The sequence below is a fragment of the Stylophora pistillata genome, chromosome 2 (assembly GCF_964205215.1).
Source record: "Stylophora pistillata chromosome 2, jaStyPist1.2, whole genome shotgun sequence".
Lineage (NCBI taxonomy): Eukaryota > Metazoa > Cnidaria > Anthozoa > Scleractinia > Pocilloporidae > Stylophora > Stylophora pistillata.
Genome location: NC_142520.1, coordinates 28,894,911 through 28,914,650, shown reverse-complemented (window position 1 = coordinate 28,914,650; position 19,740 = coordinate 28,894,911). Strand labels below are relative to the sequence as shown.

Genomic DNA, 19,740 nt, shown 5'->3' with positions numbered 1-19,740 from the left:
GCACAGGTTGTCGAAACGTCAGTCACTGCCACCGACAACAGTCCTTCTCAGGACTACACTCACCCGGACGATCAGACTATACCTTCACAAGCTTTGTTTTGTTCCGTAAACATTTCTATAATTGCGCCGTGTTTTTATCGTGACGTTAATGATATAAACACTCAGTATAAACCGTGACGAATTTGTTGTGGAACATTTCAATCTTTTTCCACAAACTACGTGTTGACTAAAGATACAAAAAGACATCCATCTATTAATCTTTATTGTGGGAAGACTGTATTTTTACTCTTCATAGAACGGTGTTGGCCACGAAAAATATTCTCAAATCGTTTCAGTAAGATTTTATCACAAGCAAAAACCATACCAGGTATGGGTATATTTCACTGCAAAAAGTAATTAGTGTGCTATTTCAATTTGGTGACGATTTCCACATGGCAAAATTGCTTGATTCACAGTCATAATCACACGTTTCTTTCATAATTTTTTTCCTGACGAGGCCCAAGTCAATGCATTCTGTTCACATTTGGCCAAGGTGCTTTTCCAAGTGTAATCCTACACGAACCTCAACAAAAGGGAAAGGTGCCCCAGGGAGGAAGGCCAGGAACTAGCGCTGTATACAACGATCATCCGTGTTGAGATTAAGGAAAAAAGTACTGCAATTATCTACTTGTGGCCCTGGATAATACTCATACTACAAAGATAAAGTCCGGCCTTCTTTTCGTTTTTGCTATCAGTGATTCTTTTTTTTTTTTTTTTTTTTCCCTTTCTTCAATTTGTTTACTTCCGATGCATTCTGTGATCTTGAGGATTAAGATACCCAGAGTTAAACTTCAATCAAACTTTACGTTTATTTCAAATCATTAAAAAGAAGAACTTTAAAGGTAAAACTGGGTCACCTTTAGATACATACGGTAGTTAAATTTTGGTTACTGTGACATGCTAAATTAATGCACCATTTCTGTAGCTAAAAGGAAACAGATGTAAAAGTCTCCTTAAGTACAGTAAAAATCGGACTGAAAACCCTGTAACCAGTAGAGGAGTGAACAAATCATACCTAAAGTGGAAAAACTGAGAATACAAAATATATTTCTTTTATTGTCAACTAAGCTCCCTTTATGTACATGTACTATATACGTCAACTGGATGAAATAAATTCTGCCGAGATCTTATGTTTTGTGACATTTTTTGTTTTAGCTAATGTCGAGGAAAGCATTACCGACTGCGCGATGAAGAAACTGCCAACAGGTCAAGCGACACTCAAAAGGCTATTTTACCTGCCCACGATATATAGCTGAAAGATAATAAAGCATAAAATGCATGCTGGGATCGGTAGAACCGAGACAGCTTTCACTCCTTCATCTTGCATACTTTTCTGTTATCAGCCGAACTATTAAAGGACTGAGGAGTCAGTTTGGATAACAGAAATATACATTTTGGAAGATTCAGTTTATTGACAGCGGGTTTTCTGTATCCTTACATCCACAGGAACCTCGTCACAAAATAAAGAAACAATTCAATTATAGTAAATATCCCTTTTGTTTTTAAATTTTAGTCTGTAGTTGGGCCAGCTGTTGAAGCAGATGTCTTTGCACAGCCACCTCAGGAAGAAGATAAGTACGTTTTGTTAACATCAGATGATGTGGAAGAGCGTTGTACGACAACGTCCCAGTCATCCCAACAAAGCGTTCCAGAGGCGGAAATCAGCATATTGTTTGATGAAATTGAAGAACAGCAAATGAAAAGGCAGATACTAAACAACACCATTCTCACGTTGGCCGAGAGGAAACCTGTGCTGATCACCGCAATAAATATGCACTGAGTGACCCAAGTCACACCAACTGGCAGGGTACATATGAGCACGAACATGACATCAACTGTGAGAAATGCGAGTCCTTTGAGGAACTTTTCAAGGAAATTGAATCTGAGATAAACCGTGTTAAAATTTCAAAAGGGCAGAGATGGCAGTTAAGCCACGAATGCGAACTATGCATGATGTCTATCCGGGATTGGAAGACGCATTTGCTTCGCACTGTAAAACAAGAAGAGGGAAAACAATATGTTCTTCATCAGCTTGATTTGAAATTATGTTTAGTCGTGATGGACTGGGCCATGAAATACTTCCCACAACGTTACAGAGAGCGGATGGGTGAGTTCTTCGGAAAAAGAGACCGCCGTTGGCTTGTGAACGCTCTGATCACGAAGCAGGTGCAGACATTTCAAGTTGAATGCTTTGTTCATATCTTTGATAACTGCACGCAGAACAGCTTCGCTGTATCCTCTATTATAGAACATCTCCTGAAAACCGTGAAGAGTCACCCCAAATTGAGAATGCCTATCTGAGATCTGATAACGCAGGTATTGTATTATATTGTATTGTATTTTATTGTAATCAGACAGGACATGACATGACACTTGGCATAATGACGCACTACCCACAAATAGCAGAGCTAGTCTCGGCGGGTAGTGTGTGGACGCTAAGACATCTAAAATAAAATTCGGCTCAACAAACGATTCAATAAATATACAAGAAACAGAAATTAGATATTAAATCAGTAAAGCAGAAATGACAGTATGAGATAAAATACAGAAACAGAAACACATGACAATAAATAGAAGAACACATAAGTTATACGCTACTATTAACTGGATTTAACTTTCGACACATCATTGATTATTCGTTCGGCAGGTTGTTACCATAGCGGATTTCTTTTTCTCAGTTTTCCACTCATTAGTCAATGAACCAGTGTAAAGGTACTGCGTTATAATTCCTCAGAGCCTTCGTCAGGAAAAGACATTTGAGATCGAAAGACGGCACAAATGAAGGCACATGTACGACGATGGGTCATCACTGCAGAAGACATGAAGACGGCGCTCGAGTCGAATGGAGGGGTAAAAGGAGTCAGGGCAGCTGTTGTTCAAGTAGACCCCACCAAAGAAAGTACTGCTAACAAAATACAAGGCATCAATCTCCTAACTAACTTTTATTTTAAGAAGAAAGGAATACGCGTTTAGCGAGCATTCAACGATGGGCCTGGCAGATTTTTGTCTTATAGTTACTTAGAGGTTATTTCACAGGGCGAAACTGGTTCGAAAGTTCTGAAGGAGTTTAGTCCACGTAGCACCAACCTTGGTTCGGTAAGCCATACGCCAACTCTAAGAGGCGAAATCTTTTTTTGCTATGAGAGCATCTGTGTGCTGACATTCAAGACTCAGCAGGAGGCGGGGGTCCACATGGACACCGGAAAACATGTGTGTGCAGCTGATTGTGAGTCAGTTTAGGACACAGCAAGAAAGAAGTAGGCCAGCCGAGTTACAGAGGTACATGTGGCGATAGGGGAAACACAACGCATTGATTTTGAGAAAGCAGGACTTTCAAAAACCATGGAATGTCGGAGTGAGGGCTGGGCTCTGAAAACGACTAAGAGGGTTCCAAGAATGCAAGAGAAAGTAAAGATCTTTCTTATACAGAAATTCAGCCAAGGTGCTGCTGTGGGGCAAAAGGCCGATCCAGCTCAAGTGGCCAGAGAGATGAACTGTGTTAGGAATGGTAGTGGAAAGCTACAATTTAAGCTGGAGGAATGAAGGACCGCCCAACAAATAAGCAACTTTTTTTCACGAACGTCCGCGATACAGCGCGAAAGGCTGCCTGATGAGAACCAAGAGGAAGAGTTTGCAGATGAAGACCTTGAAGCCCTTCAATCAGAGGACTCTATTCAGGCGATACGCCAAGAAGTGCACAAGGATATGGAAAGTTCTGAACACCCTATTCAGCTCGAAGCAGTAAACGTTTGCGCACTTTTGCACGCCGGAAAGCTCAGTTCGCTGAAGGTAGAACAGTTGAGAGAGACCTGCACGGCGTTAGAGCTGCAAACAGCCGGTAGCTATTCAAGAAAACGGGCCTACACCGAGCCATTAATGCTTACGCTAAGTCTCGCTCATATCAAAAATAAGCATGTTAAATTTGTATAACTGGTACTTAGAAGTAGTTGAGTGTTGACATCCGCGATCGACGTATCCATATACAGTTTATAACTGTTCTAGGACATTTTTCCCATTTCATTTTGTAATAGGGTCACTTGAGAACGATATGACTACTAAAAACACTAATTTTTAAAAGTGCACATTGCCTAACGTCTTTCTAACTGGTTTTCAGTGCAGCATGTTTACGTGATTTAGTACACTCTATGTAACGAAGACAAGATTGTTCCATTTCTTTAACAAAAGAAATGGCGCAAGGAGTTAAGTAAAAAGGACCTAAATCGTGAATTGGGATACGTCTGTGTCATACAACTTTGGATGATATTTCGGTTTATTTATACGAATTAGATATTGATCATATGATACTTTACATTACCGGAAAAAAGTGCTTGCATGCTGCAATGTCATTTATTGTGTACAGTTTCCGCGTAATTTAATTTCGCGGGGAAAAATTAAAAAGCGATTTTGGACATTTTTAAACAGAAATTGTGTCAAAGGAGTCTCTTGTGCCTATCAATAAATTATTTTTAATGATAAAAAAGGGTACGGATTGTTATGAAATGGTACAGAATCAAAAAAAGAAATAACCGCAATTTTGAAAAAAAATGATTTCAAAATCCCAGAAATCCGTTATGTGGCTAGGCACAAGCTACCTGCCAAGATTACAAAGCTTTGGAAAAACAGTCATTTGACTTAAAATTTGTTTTAAAACACCCATCATGTTAAAATGTGGTAGATAAGCTTAAAAAAAGAAAAGTACTGCATACCAGATGTGTTGGGAAGATTCATTTATAACACTCCCAAGTTGACCTTTTTCGAGTGATTTTAGGGGGCCCCTGGGGCAAAAGTGGAGAGGTGGTCAATCTCGGGAGTGAAAAACTTGACATTTGTCTAAATACCACGAATCTCAATCTTATCAGATTGGTTTTAAATGCTGCGAGTTTCAGGAAAATCGGCCAACCCCCATCTTTTGGCATTGCTGGGTTTTCTCTGACAATGACACTCAAGCGGAATATGTTGTCGGACATGTATACCGTCTAAATTACAAGTTACTGTATAACCTGCGTCTTTATACTCATCGCATTCAACATCATATGCGAAACGTCTACTTTACACTTTTTGACTCAGGTAACTGAGTAAATCTCCATCTGCAATATGACCTTTTATTAAAAACTTGATCTTTGGATAATGCAATTCAAGACTTTTTATTGGCTTAGCCATTATGGTATATCAGCCAATATACCATAATCTACAAATATGGGAAGCGTACGTCTCAGCTTAAAATTAAAAGGAAGCTAAAAATTTAATAAAATCTAATAATTTAATTTAATGTTCTTAATAAAACAACTATTCCACTCGCGCTTGTTGGATAAGAGATGATTATAGCCAACTCGGCGCTACGCACCTGTTTAGCTATCTATCATCTTATATCCAACGCGCGCTCGTGGAATAACTGTTAATTACTAATTCGTCAAAGGATACTGTCAATCCTTTCTGGCACCAGTCGATGGCTTCTTGATAGAAGTGAAGCTGGACACATGCACTGGCCCCTTAAAAAGAGGAAATTGGATATTTACAATTATAATTGTAGTTAATAATTAATGATTATTATTCTACCCATTGCATATACTAAAAAACACTCATAAGTTGTACTTTTATAGTCAACTACGGTACTCTCTAATTATGAAAGTGGTCAAAATAAAATTAAGACTCCAGACCGAGTAGGAAATACACGCCGGTAAAGAAATGTAACAAAGACCGGACTAGTCTTTTGATGACACTATCAGTACTTACAACTTGAACGTTAAAACACACCTGACTATAAGGATTTCTTGATTAATATTTACGGTTAAAACTTTCAGCATGCTCAATGGCCGACAACACGTCAGTCAAACCCAAACAGTAGAGAACGTCGATATTGAGTGAAAACTAGGCAGTCTGAGACTGCATGTGGCTACTGATACAACATATTTTTATAGAAATAGAAATAGAAACAGAAATGGAGATTGTATAATAGTGATAGAAGGTAATGTGGTTCACATGCAAAACAGAACACCTTTTGCATCCCACAAGTACCCTGTTCCAAATGAGAAAGCCAATTTAAGAATGTAGTGACTAATTGACATTGAAACAATAATCAAATGGTAACAAATAATCATATAAAAAGGAATAACAATGATACAAATGGTAATTATAATTTCAAGGGACTTGCTCAAAAACCTCACGGTTTCTCTATCTTCTGGACTCCAATAATTATTAAACCACAATTCTTTTGATTTTGCCTGTTACTTATTTCATTGCAATTCCATTTTAGCGAGACTTTGTTTTATAAAACAGGGCATTCCGCGTTTTAGGATATTCTGTCATTGCATTTTTATAGGATATTCCGTCATTCCATATTTTAGGATATCAGACGTTCAGAAGATGCCCATTCCCTCATTTCATCGAATAGGGTCACCCCAAAAACAGCATTACTGAATCGAAGAAATATTGCTTTGAATTGAAACAATGGATGTTTCAGTAAACAAATAGCGTATCTGAATTGTCAAACAAGAAGTTTGAATAAAAAATAGCAAGTCTGACACGAGGTTTTGAATTTTGACACTAAAAACGCCTTAAACTCAGGGTATCGTATGTCGCATTTCACCATTTTCAAACGATAAAATGGTTATGCTCCCTCTTCCAAGACGAGAAATTTTTGCTCATAGTTTCTATAATGTGCAGATCACACCTATTTAGATATTTCTGCAAAGAAAACTTTTGTTTTTTTCGTAGTTAAAACACACGTCGGCGACATGGAAATTATTTGAGATGTCTATCGTCTTTCGTAGTGTCACAGCAAGTACTGAATACATAGATCGCAAGTGACTATAAGCCAGAGATCCCAAATGGAGAGAACTCAACTGTGTATCGAGTGCGAATGTAGAACTAATACGATACTCGGAAAAGGAAAAAACTTTATATAACAGCGGGAAATATTGGGTAAAAATTGGGTCACGTTGGAATTTCAGTGAAAGTATAGTGCGATCGTCCTGAGAAGGACTTGTCGGTGGTGGTGACTGACGTTTCAACAACCTGTGCGGAAGTTATCATCAGAGTCAAGTGAAAATTTCTTGTTAGTAGAATGTACTTGGTCCAGTTCGTGTTCAATGAATGCTCAGTTTTGCCGTGATGTTCTTGGCTGTAAGACTCAAGTTGCCTAAGTCGGTCCTGATTGGTCTGTTTCGATCCGTCGGTAAAGCTAGGTAGTTCTGTTCAGTTCGTTTGTAATGCTAATTTCGTGAATGACTTGTTTGTATGGTGTCAGTAGTAGCTGATACCTGTTGCGGGGAGTCTGTGCTAAGTTAGTAAACCAGCTTTCCAAAGTCAGACGTTGAAAGTGGTTAGTGCGGTAGGTTAAGCACCGCCCAGAGTCCCAGCTTATAGTGTGGCTCGTAACTCGATGATGTTCAGCACAGTGATTGTTGGCATCATGTTTCCATATAAACCGTTTGTGATTAACCAGCACTCGTGAATTTTTTGAAGACTACAAACTCCACGCGCCCTACGGGCTTTGTTAGCCTTTGAAAAATTTACTCGCGCAGATTTATCCCAAATTTTTCTCGTAATCATGTGATTACCTATAGACTCAAAGGGGTCCATCACAATTAAAGTTGAAATTGAAACCAATACAATTGGATTGTTTAACGGTTTAATAAGACAATGTTGACTCTTAGCACTAACTTTTTGCCTGCATGGTCACTTGGCTTGTAGTACAACCCCACAGTCATAAGTAATAGATAATAAAAACGAAAAAAACTTCTGAATACCTTAGGAAATGCAAAGAACTTACCGGTTTCTATGGCTTTAATAAAAGTTGGTTCCAACTGAACGGAAACTGTTGCATCATCCAATGCTTCTTGATAATTACCTAAGAAAATATTCTCGAGTGAGTACGTTAAGTACAATCCTCTATCCTTTGGAACGGGCATAATCATTTCCACATCGCTCATTGGACACACCAAGCTTGCCAAGTCGGCGATAAATTTTTATTACCTGACTTTATCTTACGGGAGGATGTGATGCGAGTTCCGAACAGTTTGCCTACGTATATCATGTTGGCCGTTTGTTTTGATCCAATAGTTAAAGGCTCACCTCCTACCATTGGTTATAACGGGTATACGACACACTATCTGTTAGTCCAGCGGTATACTAATTGATTGGGGCAGTACGGCCAGTAAGCGTGAAGCTGGTGACAGGGCCATGCAATGGACTTGTGTAAGTCAGTACTTTACTAAACTTACCTCCCAATCACATCCATCGGACCTGTCTGACTTATACTTCCTCTGGCACTACTCCCTAAATTGGTTAGGTTTCCCATCATGTTACCTTTATTGAGGCTGCGTAATTCGACTCGCAAAGAAACAAACGCGTTCCTTCACGCACACAACCGGAACTGTAACCTATTGTATTGAATCCTTGTGAATGCAGGTCTGGTATACTAGGAACGAATGATCAATTCTTACCCAAAAGCAAATGAGCTGCTGCCCTGTTGCTATAGAGCACAGCGTTGACTTTGATGTCTTTGCAATTCACTTGCAGTCCCTCCGTATAGAAGTGTACCGCGTTGTCGGCCTCTCCTTTGCTGTACTCGTTATCACCTTCCTTCAAGTACACCTCTGCTATCGCTAACAGAAAAGCAGCAAACATCTATAATACACATCATAGTTCAAGAGGGATGCAAAAGCTATCTTTTCGAGATATACAGTTCATTAATGTAGTTTGGAGAGTTGTAGTTTGACCTAGTTTTCAAAAGTTAAAGTTGTGTTTTTGACAAACAAAGTGTTCTACGCCTTTCCTGTTAAATGATCGTTAGTCTGTCCATGTCCCTTAGCATCTCCCTTTGATAATGAGGGTGATGAGGATGTGGAATTCTAATTAATTTGGCTGTTTGGGCACCATACTGGGTATGTTGTATATATTCTGTTTATCATTCTTACCTTTTAAATTAGCATCATCAAATTGTGATGTACTGTCTGACGGTAACTCAGCCTGAACGTCTATTGCTTCTGAGAAATATTCAGTCAAATATCGAGGTTATCATATATTTTAGCCATAATATCTTAGCTAAATATCTATAGGCTCTTGTGGTGCCACGTTTTGGAACAAGGTTAAGGTGAACTTTGTTTCAACCAACAGTTTCAAAACCAACTTTGCCATTTTGATTCGATGGCACACCAAATACGATGGAACGTTTTTCCAACATTGAATAGCATTGGCAAGAGGATTTAAACCAACGTAAATCCAGGTGTTCAGTGGAAAAGTGGTCAAACTCTATATTAACTGTTTCACACATCTTTTTTCATCGATGATATAACTAAAATGTAGTTTGCGTAGAAATAGTATTTGTTTAAAAGGTACGCTGAATAATATTGATTTCCAGTCTTGTGCCACGGAACCGACTAGCTATTTTATTAAACAGACATCCCATATTCAAATCGATCTTTTCAACAAAATATACTGGACTCCAATCAAGACGGGAGTGAAACGAAAAACAAGAGAACTAGGGGGGGGGGATATAGAAAAGGAGATGCAGACGGTGGCAATAACTTGGTGAGAGGCACTGAGGAAAAGAGCGAAAAAAGTTCGCATTGGTGGTCCCTTGTGCATAACTTTATGTGCCCGAGGGCAAGAAGAGGATAAACAGCACTCTTTATAAGCTGAAAGGGATTGAATTCAATCTTCCGCACACTCCCAAAAACAAACCTCCTTAGAAGTTATCAGCAGTTGGTTACTACTTCTAAAGTATTCTCTCACTACTTCAAATTTGGCTTGGCGTGGAAATAAATTTGCTTTCGGTTTGAGAACTCGACACTGTAACAAGGCAATTAATCATACAAATAAGTCTAGCTTCCGTAGCTGCCTGAATATCATCTGCTAAATTTATTTTCAAGTCACCAGATCTGACCTTACAATTCTCTGTGAGTAGAAACAAAGCATTACGTTCCTGTTAAAACCTTTACAAGAAATTCAATGAGTATTTCCCAAGTGATTCTACTTTCATTTTTCATCATGCTTCAGCGAAACCGTCCAACACTGTTTATCTCAAGCTACAATCTGGAAATGATAATTTTGGGAAACTTTAAAAAAAAAAAACAATGAATTGCAATCTGTTTTCTCTCTTACCGTCTGTAGATTTCCCATCATTAATGTTCACATGACGACCTTCCGCCATTGCTGCAAAAGAACCAAATTTTAACTTTGTATTATCAACTTTTGGCTCGATCCTCCTCAGTTGGATCTACTACGCTGATACCAAGAATAACCTGGGGCTATCCTAAAAAGAATCCAAATTTTAATATCTATATCTGATTAGTTTCAGAGAGTATATCTTAATTAACAAATAAGACAGCTGAGGATGCCATAATAGTTTCTCAAAGAAACTTCAAGGCTTTCATGGAAAATGAGATTCCCAGAGAAAGAAAAATCAAGGAGTGCATTTGGGGAATTAAGACTATTGTCATTTATCTAACCTGGTAACATGGAGTATGAGCCACAACTTACCTCTCTTACTGAGCGTAAACAGAACCAACTTGGCGACTTAGCGCTAGAAGAGTTACATGACTTGTCAACCTATAGAAAAGGCACACGCTATTTTAGTGCTTAACAGCAACACCAATCAGCCACAATCTGACCAACGGTTGACAAATATGATTTATAACAGCACAAGATTCAATCATGTTTGAGATACCAAAACATTTTCCTGAAAAGAAGAATCAGGCCTGTACGGCTCGTGAAAGATTCCAATATTCCTAACTGCGAGGATTGCTTTCATATACATTTCTGAAAACCGCAGTGCACATATATGAGTTTCATATATTCTCAGTTATTGACTCATCACTTCACGAGTTTCATAGGAGCCAACATAACGACCAAATTCCAGTTGGCTTGTTAGCTCAGTTGGTAGAGCACTGCATTGGTATCAGAGAAGTCACGGGTTCAAATCCCGTGCAGGCCTGTATTTTCAGGCCCTATTTTTGTTGCTGCTAAGTAGCGTTCACTACTGCGAGGATCACTTCCATATACAGTTCTTAAAACTGCAGTGCACACATATGATTTTCTTATATTCTCAATAAAGTAACTGATTTTATGGTTCCCCTGGACAACGCACGTGCACCAATAATTTTTAATTGTGGGGAACGTTTCACAAATACTTTCAATTGTACTAAGACTTCGTCAAATTAACTTTTGAGTTTAAGCTCTAACCTGGGCACGACAGATTGATTTTCAACCAGAAAAGGAAAAAGACCCCAAGATTCCCTTTCTTAAAAATTCTTAATAGGAAAGGTTCACTTGTTAGCCGCTTTCGCGCAGAGGATTTTATGGGACGTGTAGCGCCATCCCGTGTATCAACGGTCTATCGAAAAAAGATCGAGATCGAGTTGCGCTGAAATTGAAAAGAAATAGTGTTTAACTTCTCTCCTCTGCATTGTGCCACAGCTATAAAAGTGTAGGTAGAGTGGCGCATCGGAATTTTTCACCTCCCAAGTGTAAAAGCGAAATTCTTCGGGGCTTGGGGGCTCTCCTCGCTCATAAGACCCTAAAGGAGACCTGGCGACGTCACCTGTTCATTATAAAAATCTTCTTAGCAAGGCTCAAAGCCGGAATATAGAATGCAAAGGAATATATACCTAAAAAAAACTGCTGACAAAAACTTAGGTAAATTTTAAGACATGTTACTGGAATTACTTAACGATAGATTCGTGGCGGTATTTGTAACAACGTATACAGATCAGCTGAGTTCGAAGGCCATAAACACCTCCCTTACAACCAGATCCTCGCCTTGTATTGAACCATGTGTTACTTAAAAGTGTTCCTATAACAGCCTAACAGAAGGGAATATGACATGTAACCTCGCTTGAAAGGATCCATTTACAAGCACTACAGTGTGCTTTCTCAAACGCTCTGGAAGTTTGAACATCTCAAGCGTAACAGGAAAATTTACCCCAAAGTGAGAAAAAGGGGGTTCCCCTCCATTAGAAACTGAGACCAGAACTCATAACGTCACGCATTCCTTCACAAAAATCAGAAATTTTTGAAAATTTTCTTTTGTAAGCTTATTGCTTATTAAATAAAATGTAAAAACAGTTCCTTGTTTCGTCAAAAGGCCTCGCTCGAATGGTTAATAGTTTTAACCAAGGCAATATTGTAAATAGATAGACTGGGACGCTTTTGTTTTTACTGAAGAGTTTTTACCGATTTTGAAGAAAGGTACTACTACTACTGTCATTTTTGCGAGACTGGAAAGGGAAACTTTTTAACTTGGTTTAGTTGGCAGTGTTGTTTGAACTCTGCCCTAAGGGTGCAATGAACTCAAGGTTTGATCTGAACTAAACAAAATTTGTTATTCATGTGCGGTTTCTCACGCTCTATAGACGATTGCGATTAACTTGACCCTGCATAAATTAAAATATATTCTTACCGAATTACAGTTGTTCAATGCGATCAACGTCCTCGACTCTTTTCCGAATAATACATTACAATAAACACACACCAAAACTTCCGTTTTGCAGGACCATGGAAGTATTCAACTGCAGCTATCGAAATGAACTCGCTCAGACGCACACGAGGTTTGACCTCTCAAGTAAGGGGGTTCCCCTACATTTAGAAACTAAAAGCGGAAATCCTTTCGTCATGTGACGTTCTTCCAGCCGGATAATTGTTAGGTAAATATTCCCCCATGAACTGCTTACTACAATTTTACTTCAAATAGAAACATTGTGAAAAGAGCTTTACGTTTCTGCATGGGCCATTTCATTCATATTTGGTTTACAAGTAGGCGCTGGTTCATGATTGACAGTTACAGACTGATGCTGCCATCTGGAGTTAGTAAGTGATCAAAAAGGTGTTTATAATTCCTAAACAAATGGGCAAGGTTACAAGAAGAAAAACTGTACAAAATGAATTTACAGACAGCAAATGTTTCACAGTTTAATAAAGAAAGGTGAATGTCAGAAGGTGTTCGGTTCCTCTAATTCCTAAAATCAATAACGCCCAAGTGTATGCCGTGCTCTCAAGAAATTAGTTCAATGCAAGGAGTTGTTTCATGATAAGTCATTAGGCCTCATCTGAACATTTTCGTCATCAAAACTACGTTATGGATACAAAAACCTTTTCTGTGTCGGTCCACTTTGGCTGCTTAGCGACTGATGCGTAAGATAACCATTGACAAAACTGCAAACTACACTACAAGCACATCTTTGCTTTACACAACATAATATTTTAAAAAGAAAACATTTGCATTGACAGAGCATAAATGTTTGAGATTGAACTCAATGAATAGCTTTTCCAGCTTTACTTGTAGATTCTAAACTTGAGAAGTTAAGTGTCCAAGCAATATTTCTTCAACTTCTAGTCGCGCTAATTTCTGTTTTTATCTGCAAGAGTAAATGGTCAGGAACCCGAAAAAGTAATTTTGTCTTGCCTATATTCCTGTTTATTCTAGTGTTATGCAAAGTATATGTGCAATGAACACAAGGTTTGATGTGTTAGGACTGATGGCAAAAGACACAACTAAATTTGTTTTTCATTTGCAATTTTCTTCGCTCTAAAGACGATTGTGATTAACTTGACCCTGCATAAATTAAAACTTATCCTGACCATGATACCGTTGTCGAATGCGATCTACGTTCCCAACTCTTTAGCGTACAATATTCTTTCCAATAAAACATTTTTTTCTTTCCAGTGGCCCACCCTTCATCGTTAGCTGACTTAACGCCACAATTCATAGATTCGTTCATAGAAGGGTTTTATCAATCGACGTAATGTTATGAATTTGCGAGTATCTGTAATTGCAACTATGTATATGTCACTGAGTTGACGGGAGTGACAAACTAATCAAATCTACTCGTCCTACAACAGCCAAAATCTCACCCACGGCGTTTCTTTTTAAGTTTCGTCCATCAGTCCTATATAGAGGATCTTGGAAACATCTAACTACAGCTATCGAAATAATTTGCTTATCTGAACCTACGTTTGTGGCGCTGAGTTATCGGGAAGGCGAAATTATTTTAAGAATCACAACCAAAATCTTGCCTCAGCTCTTCCGAGTCCTTTCACTTTTCGTTACCAGCGTTAACAACAAGTCAAAAGAGAAAATCTGACACAATAAACCCACAGCAAAAGTTCCGTTTGAAAGACTATGGAAATATCCAACTGCAACTATCGAAATGCTCAGATGCACGCAAGGTTTGACCTCTCAGGTGAGGGGGTTCCCCTACTTTTGAGAAACTGGAAGCGGAAATCCTTTAGTCATGTAATGTTATTTCAGGCCGATAATTATTACATAAATATTCCGTTGAACTGCTTACTGCTCTTTTACCTCAAATAGAAACATTGCGAAAAGTGGTTTAAGTTTTTTCCGCCGCGGTCATTTCACCAACCGTAAGTGCAAGACTTTGGATATATCCCAGTGCAGCTATCGAAGTATACTTGCCTGGAAAGAAGGACGTTTTAACCTTTGAAACGTCGAAAAGGAAACTTCCCGACAGTGTTAGGGGGTCCCCCCTACTATTAGAGACTGAAAGCGGAAATCATTTTGTCACGAAACGCTTAACGTTATTCGAGCTGGATAATTACAAATTTTTGCAATAAAACACACTGTGAAGAACCTCTTATGCTAGGGCTTGACAGAAAAAGGAACTAGCTGCAACCAACGTTTAGCTTAGTCTGTTACATGTTTCTTAAACTAAAAGATAACAAAATCCGATTGCGGTTTCTCACCCCCTTTACGTGCAGATGTTTATGATAAAACGCCGAATATAACAAATACGCGATTGATTTTTCCGATATCGCAAGATTACTGAAATTTACCCTTGGAAATGAGTAAGTCGAACTCCATCGGATTACACAAAGTATATGAATGTAACGCAGACCGTGTAGGAACAAAATTCATTTTCGCCACAATACCTTACATTTCTCAGCTTCCGGTACAATCAGGCCGTACACGTGACGTCTTCGTAAAAGAAATCGAAAGTGTTACCTCCTGTAGGTCAATGTTACTTTAAAGCGACCTAATGGTTGCGTGCATGCCGTAGTAAGGTTATTATCATTTTCCCTCTCATATAAACAATGTGAAAAGAAGTTTCACACTTGCTTTATGCTTTTTTTTTTTTATCGATATCAGATTTGATGAAGTTTCCTACACGGACCCTTACGTGCCGGCGTTTTTATATTATTCACAGTTGAACTGGCTGATGCTGCCCTTTGACTGAGCAAAGCTGTTATTAATTTACAAAAAAATGGGCAAGTTGTGTGTAATAACTAAGCTTAAAAGCAAATTGACAGATTTCTCGAGTTTCAACGTTTCAAAAACCAAGTTGAATGCTTAAAGGTGAAATGAGGACCAGAACAGAAATGTTGACGTCACTATTATGTAATCTTGCTATCTTTGATTCGCCACGCCTTTGGAACCAATCAATAATTGATCGGTGAGGGGGATGGGTCCGGAGACTTTTGGGGGGAACGGGTGGGGATCAGTGGTCGCTAAGCTAACAGAGTATAAGCGGGGGGGGGGGGGGGAGAAGGGGGGGAGGAAGAATCGAATTAGGGGCGATCATCAGAATACCGAGGAGCCAAAAAGCTCTTTTACGTTTCAAATTAACACGGCCAGAACGGTGTTTGTTTAAGTCGAAGTCTTTTATTTAACCTAATTTTACTTTGCTAAAGTGAACTTTATGGAAAATGTAGTTGAAAAACTTCCGCTACCCTTTGAGACTAATTAACAACTATTCACCGAAGTGGAGGTGGTTAGTGGTAGATATTTACCAATCTCGTTTAACGTTTAAAGCGACATATCAATGACTGCAACCATCGTGTTGTATGCAAACCTCGCAAACTTTAAAACACGTTCTCTAGTGATACCTGCGAAAGTATTCAGTATAATTTCCGGTAAGATTTTCGCGGACTTGATCGATTTCTCTTACATTGTGTGCTGAGACTGAAACTTTTCACCTCAAGCAAATCTCCGTCGTACGGTCCAAACAAACATAGCGAGCAACTGAGCTACTAGTATATGTCCGTGTTAAAACACACGAAAGGACTCTAAAGCACACTTCACTCTGATTGGGCAGAAAAACACAAAGATTTTCTGGCACCAATCAGATGGCAGAACAACTGCGACCGTTTGGAACTAGTCTTGTAAGACAATGTCCCCAGGGGCTCTTCATGCCCGAACTTGAAATCGACTCAGCCGCTAGGTCTCCGAGGATGACTGATCATTGGAGTTAACTTTATCTCTCCTATTGATAACTGATCAAAATGCTGTTTGTAATTCCTAATAAAATGGGCAAGGTTACATACAAGAAGCAAAATTGTACAAAATGAATATACAGACTGTACTAAAGAAAGCTGAATCACAGAAAGTATTGGTTCCCCTAATTCCTAAAATCGATAACAGCCGGTGGAATTCTAGACATCAAATTGTATGCCGTGCTCTCAGGAAATACCGTAAGTCCAATTCAAGGAGTTCTTTAATAAGTCATTAAGCCTCATCTGAACATTTTAGTCATCGAAACTACGTCACGGATACAAAGACCTGTTTTGTGTCGGTCTACTTTGACTGCTTGGCGACTGATGCGATAACCATTGACAAAGCTGCAAACCACAGAGAGACCTAGCTAGTAGCCTTAAGTCCAAAGTACATCTTTGATGTCCAAAGTACATCTTTTAAAAGGAAACATTTGCATTGAAATAGAATAAATAAGGTTAAGATTTAACTCGAAGTATAGCTTTCCCAGCTTTACTTTGGACTTCTGTTTCTTTGTCAGTTCAGCATGTTTTTTAACGATTCGTAGCGATTTCAACGAGGTCAGCCATTTTCTTTTTGTTCGTTAAACCTTGGACTGATTTTCAAGTCTTTGAAAGCAACCTTTTTACTTTTAAAATTCGTAAAGTCCTCCCTTCTATGTCATCTAAAAAGCATGCAGGAGTTACAAATATGTTTGGGAATCACTAAATGTAAACAAAGTAGAGAACAGACACAGTGGACATCATGGGTTACATGATATCATCTGTGTTCTCTTCGTGTAAGGCATAGGTAGGAGATGAGCTTATAACTTCGCCTGGAGTAAACTATCCCATCCTGCTCGAGATATTTCAAAATTCATGAGCGACAGATGTTATATCCACAATAAACTGCAGAATGTGAGCAAACAATCAAACCAACCATTCATGCAGAGAAAAGTGAAATGAACATGTGGTTTGCAGTGTTACCAGTGATGATATGGGATGTAACGACATAAAAATAAACAATAACTTTACTCTGTAAAGCGACCATGTATCTTCTATAGATACCTAAACATGTTAACTCAATTCTCTTTCCGGTAAACTCATTGACCAGGTCTATGCCCGATTGAATTCAAAGTGGCAAGGGAGATCTGAATAAACCTAACCCAGTGCTAGCCAATTTCACATCTTCGCCGACTGCAAATTTTGCCGGACAGTCTCTTCGCCGAGAAATAGAACATTCTGGGCAATATTACACTGCTAAAGAACGTTCATAGCTGCGATGATACTGTAAGCTGACAAAATTCACCTACTTTTGAATTCAATCGAAGAAGGATTTTGCTAAAGAAGAAAATAATACGTAAAATTCCAAACATTTGTATAAATTGCACCAACGGTTTGTATCGCTGAGTTATAGAGAGGGCGAAATCACATCTACGACTACCGAAACCTTACCTCGACGTTTCCGAGTTCTTTTCACTTCCCTTTACCAACCGTAAGTGCAGCTATCGAAGTATGCTCGCCCAGACAGAAGGGCGTTTGAACATTTTGAACGTCAAAAGGGAAATTTTACAACAGTTTTAGGGGGTTCCCCCCTACTTTTAGAAACTGAAAGCGGAAGTCTTTTAGGTCACGAAACTGGATATTAGACCTTTTGAGCTTCATGCGTCATAGATTGGTCACGTGGTCTAAATTCGCTGCTGACAAACACCTACTTTTGATTTCTATCGAGGAAGGATTTTGCCAAAGAAGAAAAAACTACGTATACTTGCAAAAATCTGTAATTGCACCAACGGTTTGTATCACTGAATTATCGAGAGGGCGAAAGGAATCACATCTACGACAATTTCAGTTTGTTTACTTGCTAAACTGGCTGGTGGAAATTAAAAGCTTCTAACCAAAACTGAATTTCTATTAGTCTGTGGCTAGTTGCCTACCGTCAGTGTTGAGCCCTGTTTGTAGAGGTTGTGTTCAGTTTAACCAGCACCTCAAAAGATATTAAAATTAATGAAGAGTGATGTGTAATGGTCTTTAAAGGAAATATTGGTGTACACAACTGTTGTAACAGACCTTAGACAAAATATATCATATCCATTATCTTTTTCTAATTAATAATTAGATCAGGAGAGATTTCTACTATGCCTAGAAATGAAAAGCACATAATCCAGTTGTTAAGCTTGAATGTGGAGTAGGTTACAGATTGGAAAACGGACTGATGCAGTAGGGTAATCTCAAACAGCAAGATTAATATAAGTGGGGGCTTAAATATATTTCTAGAAGGGTACCAAATGTTACATACTAAGAAAAATTATAAATTGCCTTGAGTTTTTATTCAGCCTCGAAATCTGTTTAGCCTTAAAATTTGTGATGATTGTTGACATCTTGTTTCATGTACAGCTTAAAGTGATCTTGATGGTTAATTGAAGCAATTTAGGTTTTAACTGCAATCTTTGCTTCGCATAATAATTGTTAGGAATGACATCTGTTTAAAGAATTTAAATTTTGTTTAAAGAATGCCCTTGATTTTGTGTCAGGAAATTCCTAAGTTTAATATTCAGTATTTAATTTGACTCTATTATTATAATTAAATCATATTTCTATCTATATATATTATAATAAGTGTATTGGACAGTGTTTTCCCTCATTTTAACAATGACAGGTAAAAAAAAGAAAGAAATTCAAACTTGTAAAGCAAACTTTTCTTTTTACTCGTTGAATTTTAAAGATTTCTCACTCTTTTCTGAGGTAATACTACAGGCAGTTAATGTTACTTGTTACCCACCTGAAAAGGAGAACACTGTCACAGAACAATATTTGTTTAAACAATTTGATTTTTATTGTGTGTTTATTTTTTCCTCAGGTAGTGTTGCCCTGAGATCCCTAGAGATAGAGGGACTCTTTGGTAACATAATGTCTGGTTATATAACGGACAAGTTGGTGCTTATGGTTGATATTAGCTCTCCGTAATTCATAATTGTATGAGAGGCTTATTGATGTACAGAAAATGGGAAACCATTTTTTTCTGTTAGGGTTGCATAAAAACCTAAATCTATCTCAAGAAAATTTAAGGAACCAAAGTATTCCGAGGGCTGTATTCATTAATTGGTCTTTTGTCCCAAACGTGAACATTTGAATTGAAGAAAGGATCATTTATTTTTATTATTTTCTAGGTTTAACTTTGAAGCAGGCCTTCTGACAATGCATGAGAAAACTGGAAACATATAAATATGAGGTTATAAAAAAAAAATTAAAAGTTAAAAAAAAACCGTTTTGGCACTCCTGTCTAATGCCTTCACCAGGGGTGATCATCTGAGTTGCTTAATTGTAATTCTGCAGTTACACTTATTAAATCCCTAAACCAGAGTAGCATCAAACCGTGTCTGTTTTTCTAACCAGTTCACCACTTGATGTGTTGTCAGTGTCTGTATCAGTATGGAACCTCCACACTTCCAGCCCCAGAGTTCCTCTTATGATTGACTTTGCATTCTTACAGTTAGC

General features: G+C 38.3%; 1 protein-coding gene and 1 long non-coding RNA gene across 8 annotated transcripts in view; both read right to left on the bottom strand.

Annotated features, from left to right (window-relative positions):
- LOC148738228 (uncharacterized) overlaps positions 1-17,864 on the bottom strand; it is a 33,213-nt gene extending 15,349 nt beyond the window's left edge. For 2 of the 7 annotated variants that reach the window (XR_015996983.1, XM_088750150.1), the window contains exons 1-7: positions 14,053-14,219; positions 10,522-10,590; positions 10,144-10,194; positions 8,958-9,026; positions 8,484-8,645; positions 7,811-7,888; positions 5,461-5,528 (exon numbers count right to left, since the gene is read on the bottom strand). Coding sequence is in view for 5 of the 7 variants with exons in the window: in XM_088750150.1 (XP_088606276.1) it covers positions 5,461-5,528; positions 7,811-7,888; positions 8,484-8,645; positions 8,958-9,026; positions 10,144-10,192 (426 nt within the window). In the remaining 2 variants the exon portion in view is untranslated. Of the gene's footprint in view, positions 1-5,460; positions 5,529-7,787; positions 7,889-8,483; positions 8,646-8,957; positions 9,027-10,143; positions 10,295-10,521; positions 10,591-14,052; positions 14,222-17,697 lie in introns of those variants that run through there. The other 5 variants (XM_088750153.1, XM_088750151.1, XM_088750154.1 and 2 more) reach the window with 5 other exon arrangements.
- On the bottom strand, positions 738-5,454 carry LOC148738229 (uncharacterized). The gene is made up of 2 exons (XR_015997028.1): positions 2,695-5,454; positions 738-2,295 (listed from the first exon to the last, which is right to left on the bottom strand). It is a non-coding gene; the product is annotated as an uncharacterized LOC148738229 (long non-coding RNA).
- Positions 17,865-19,740: the final 1,876 nt, after the last annotated feature.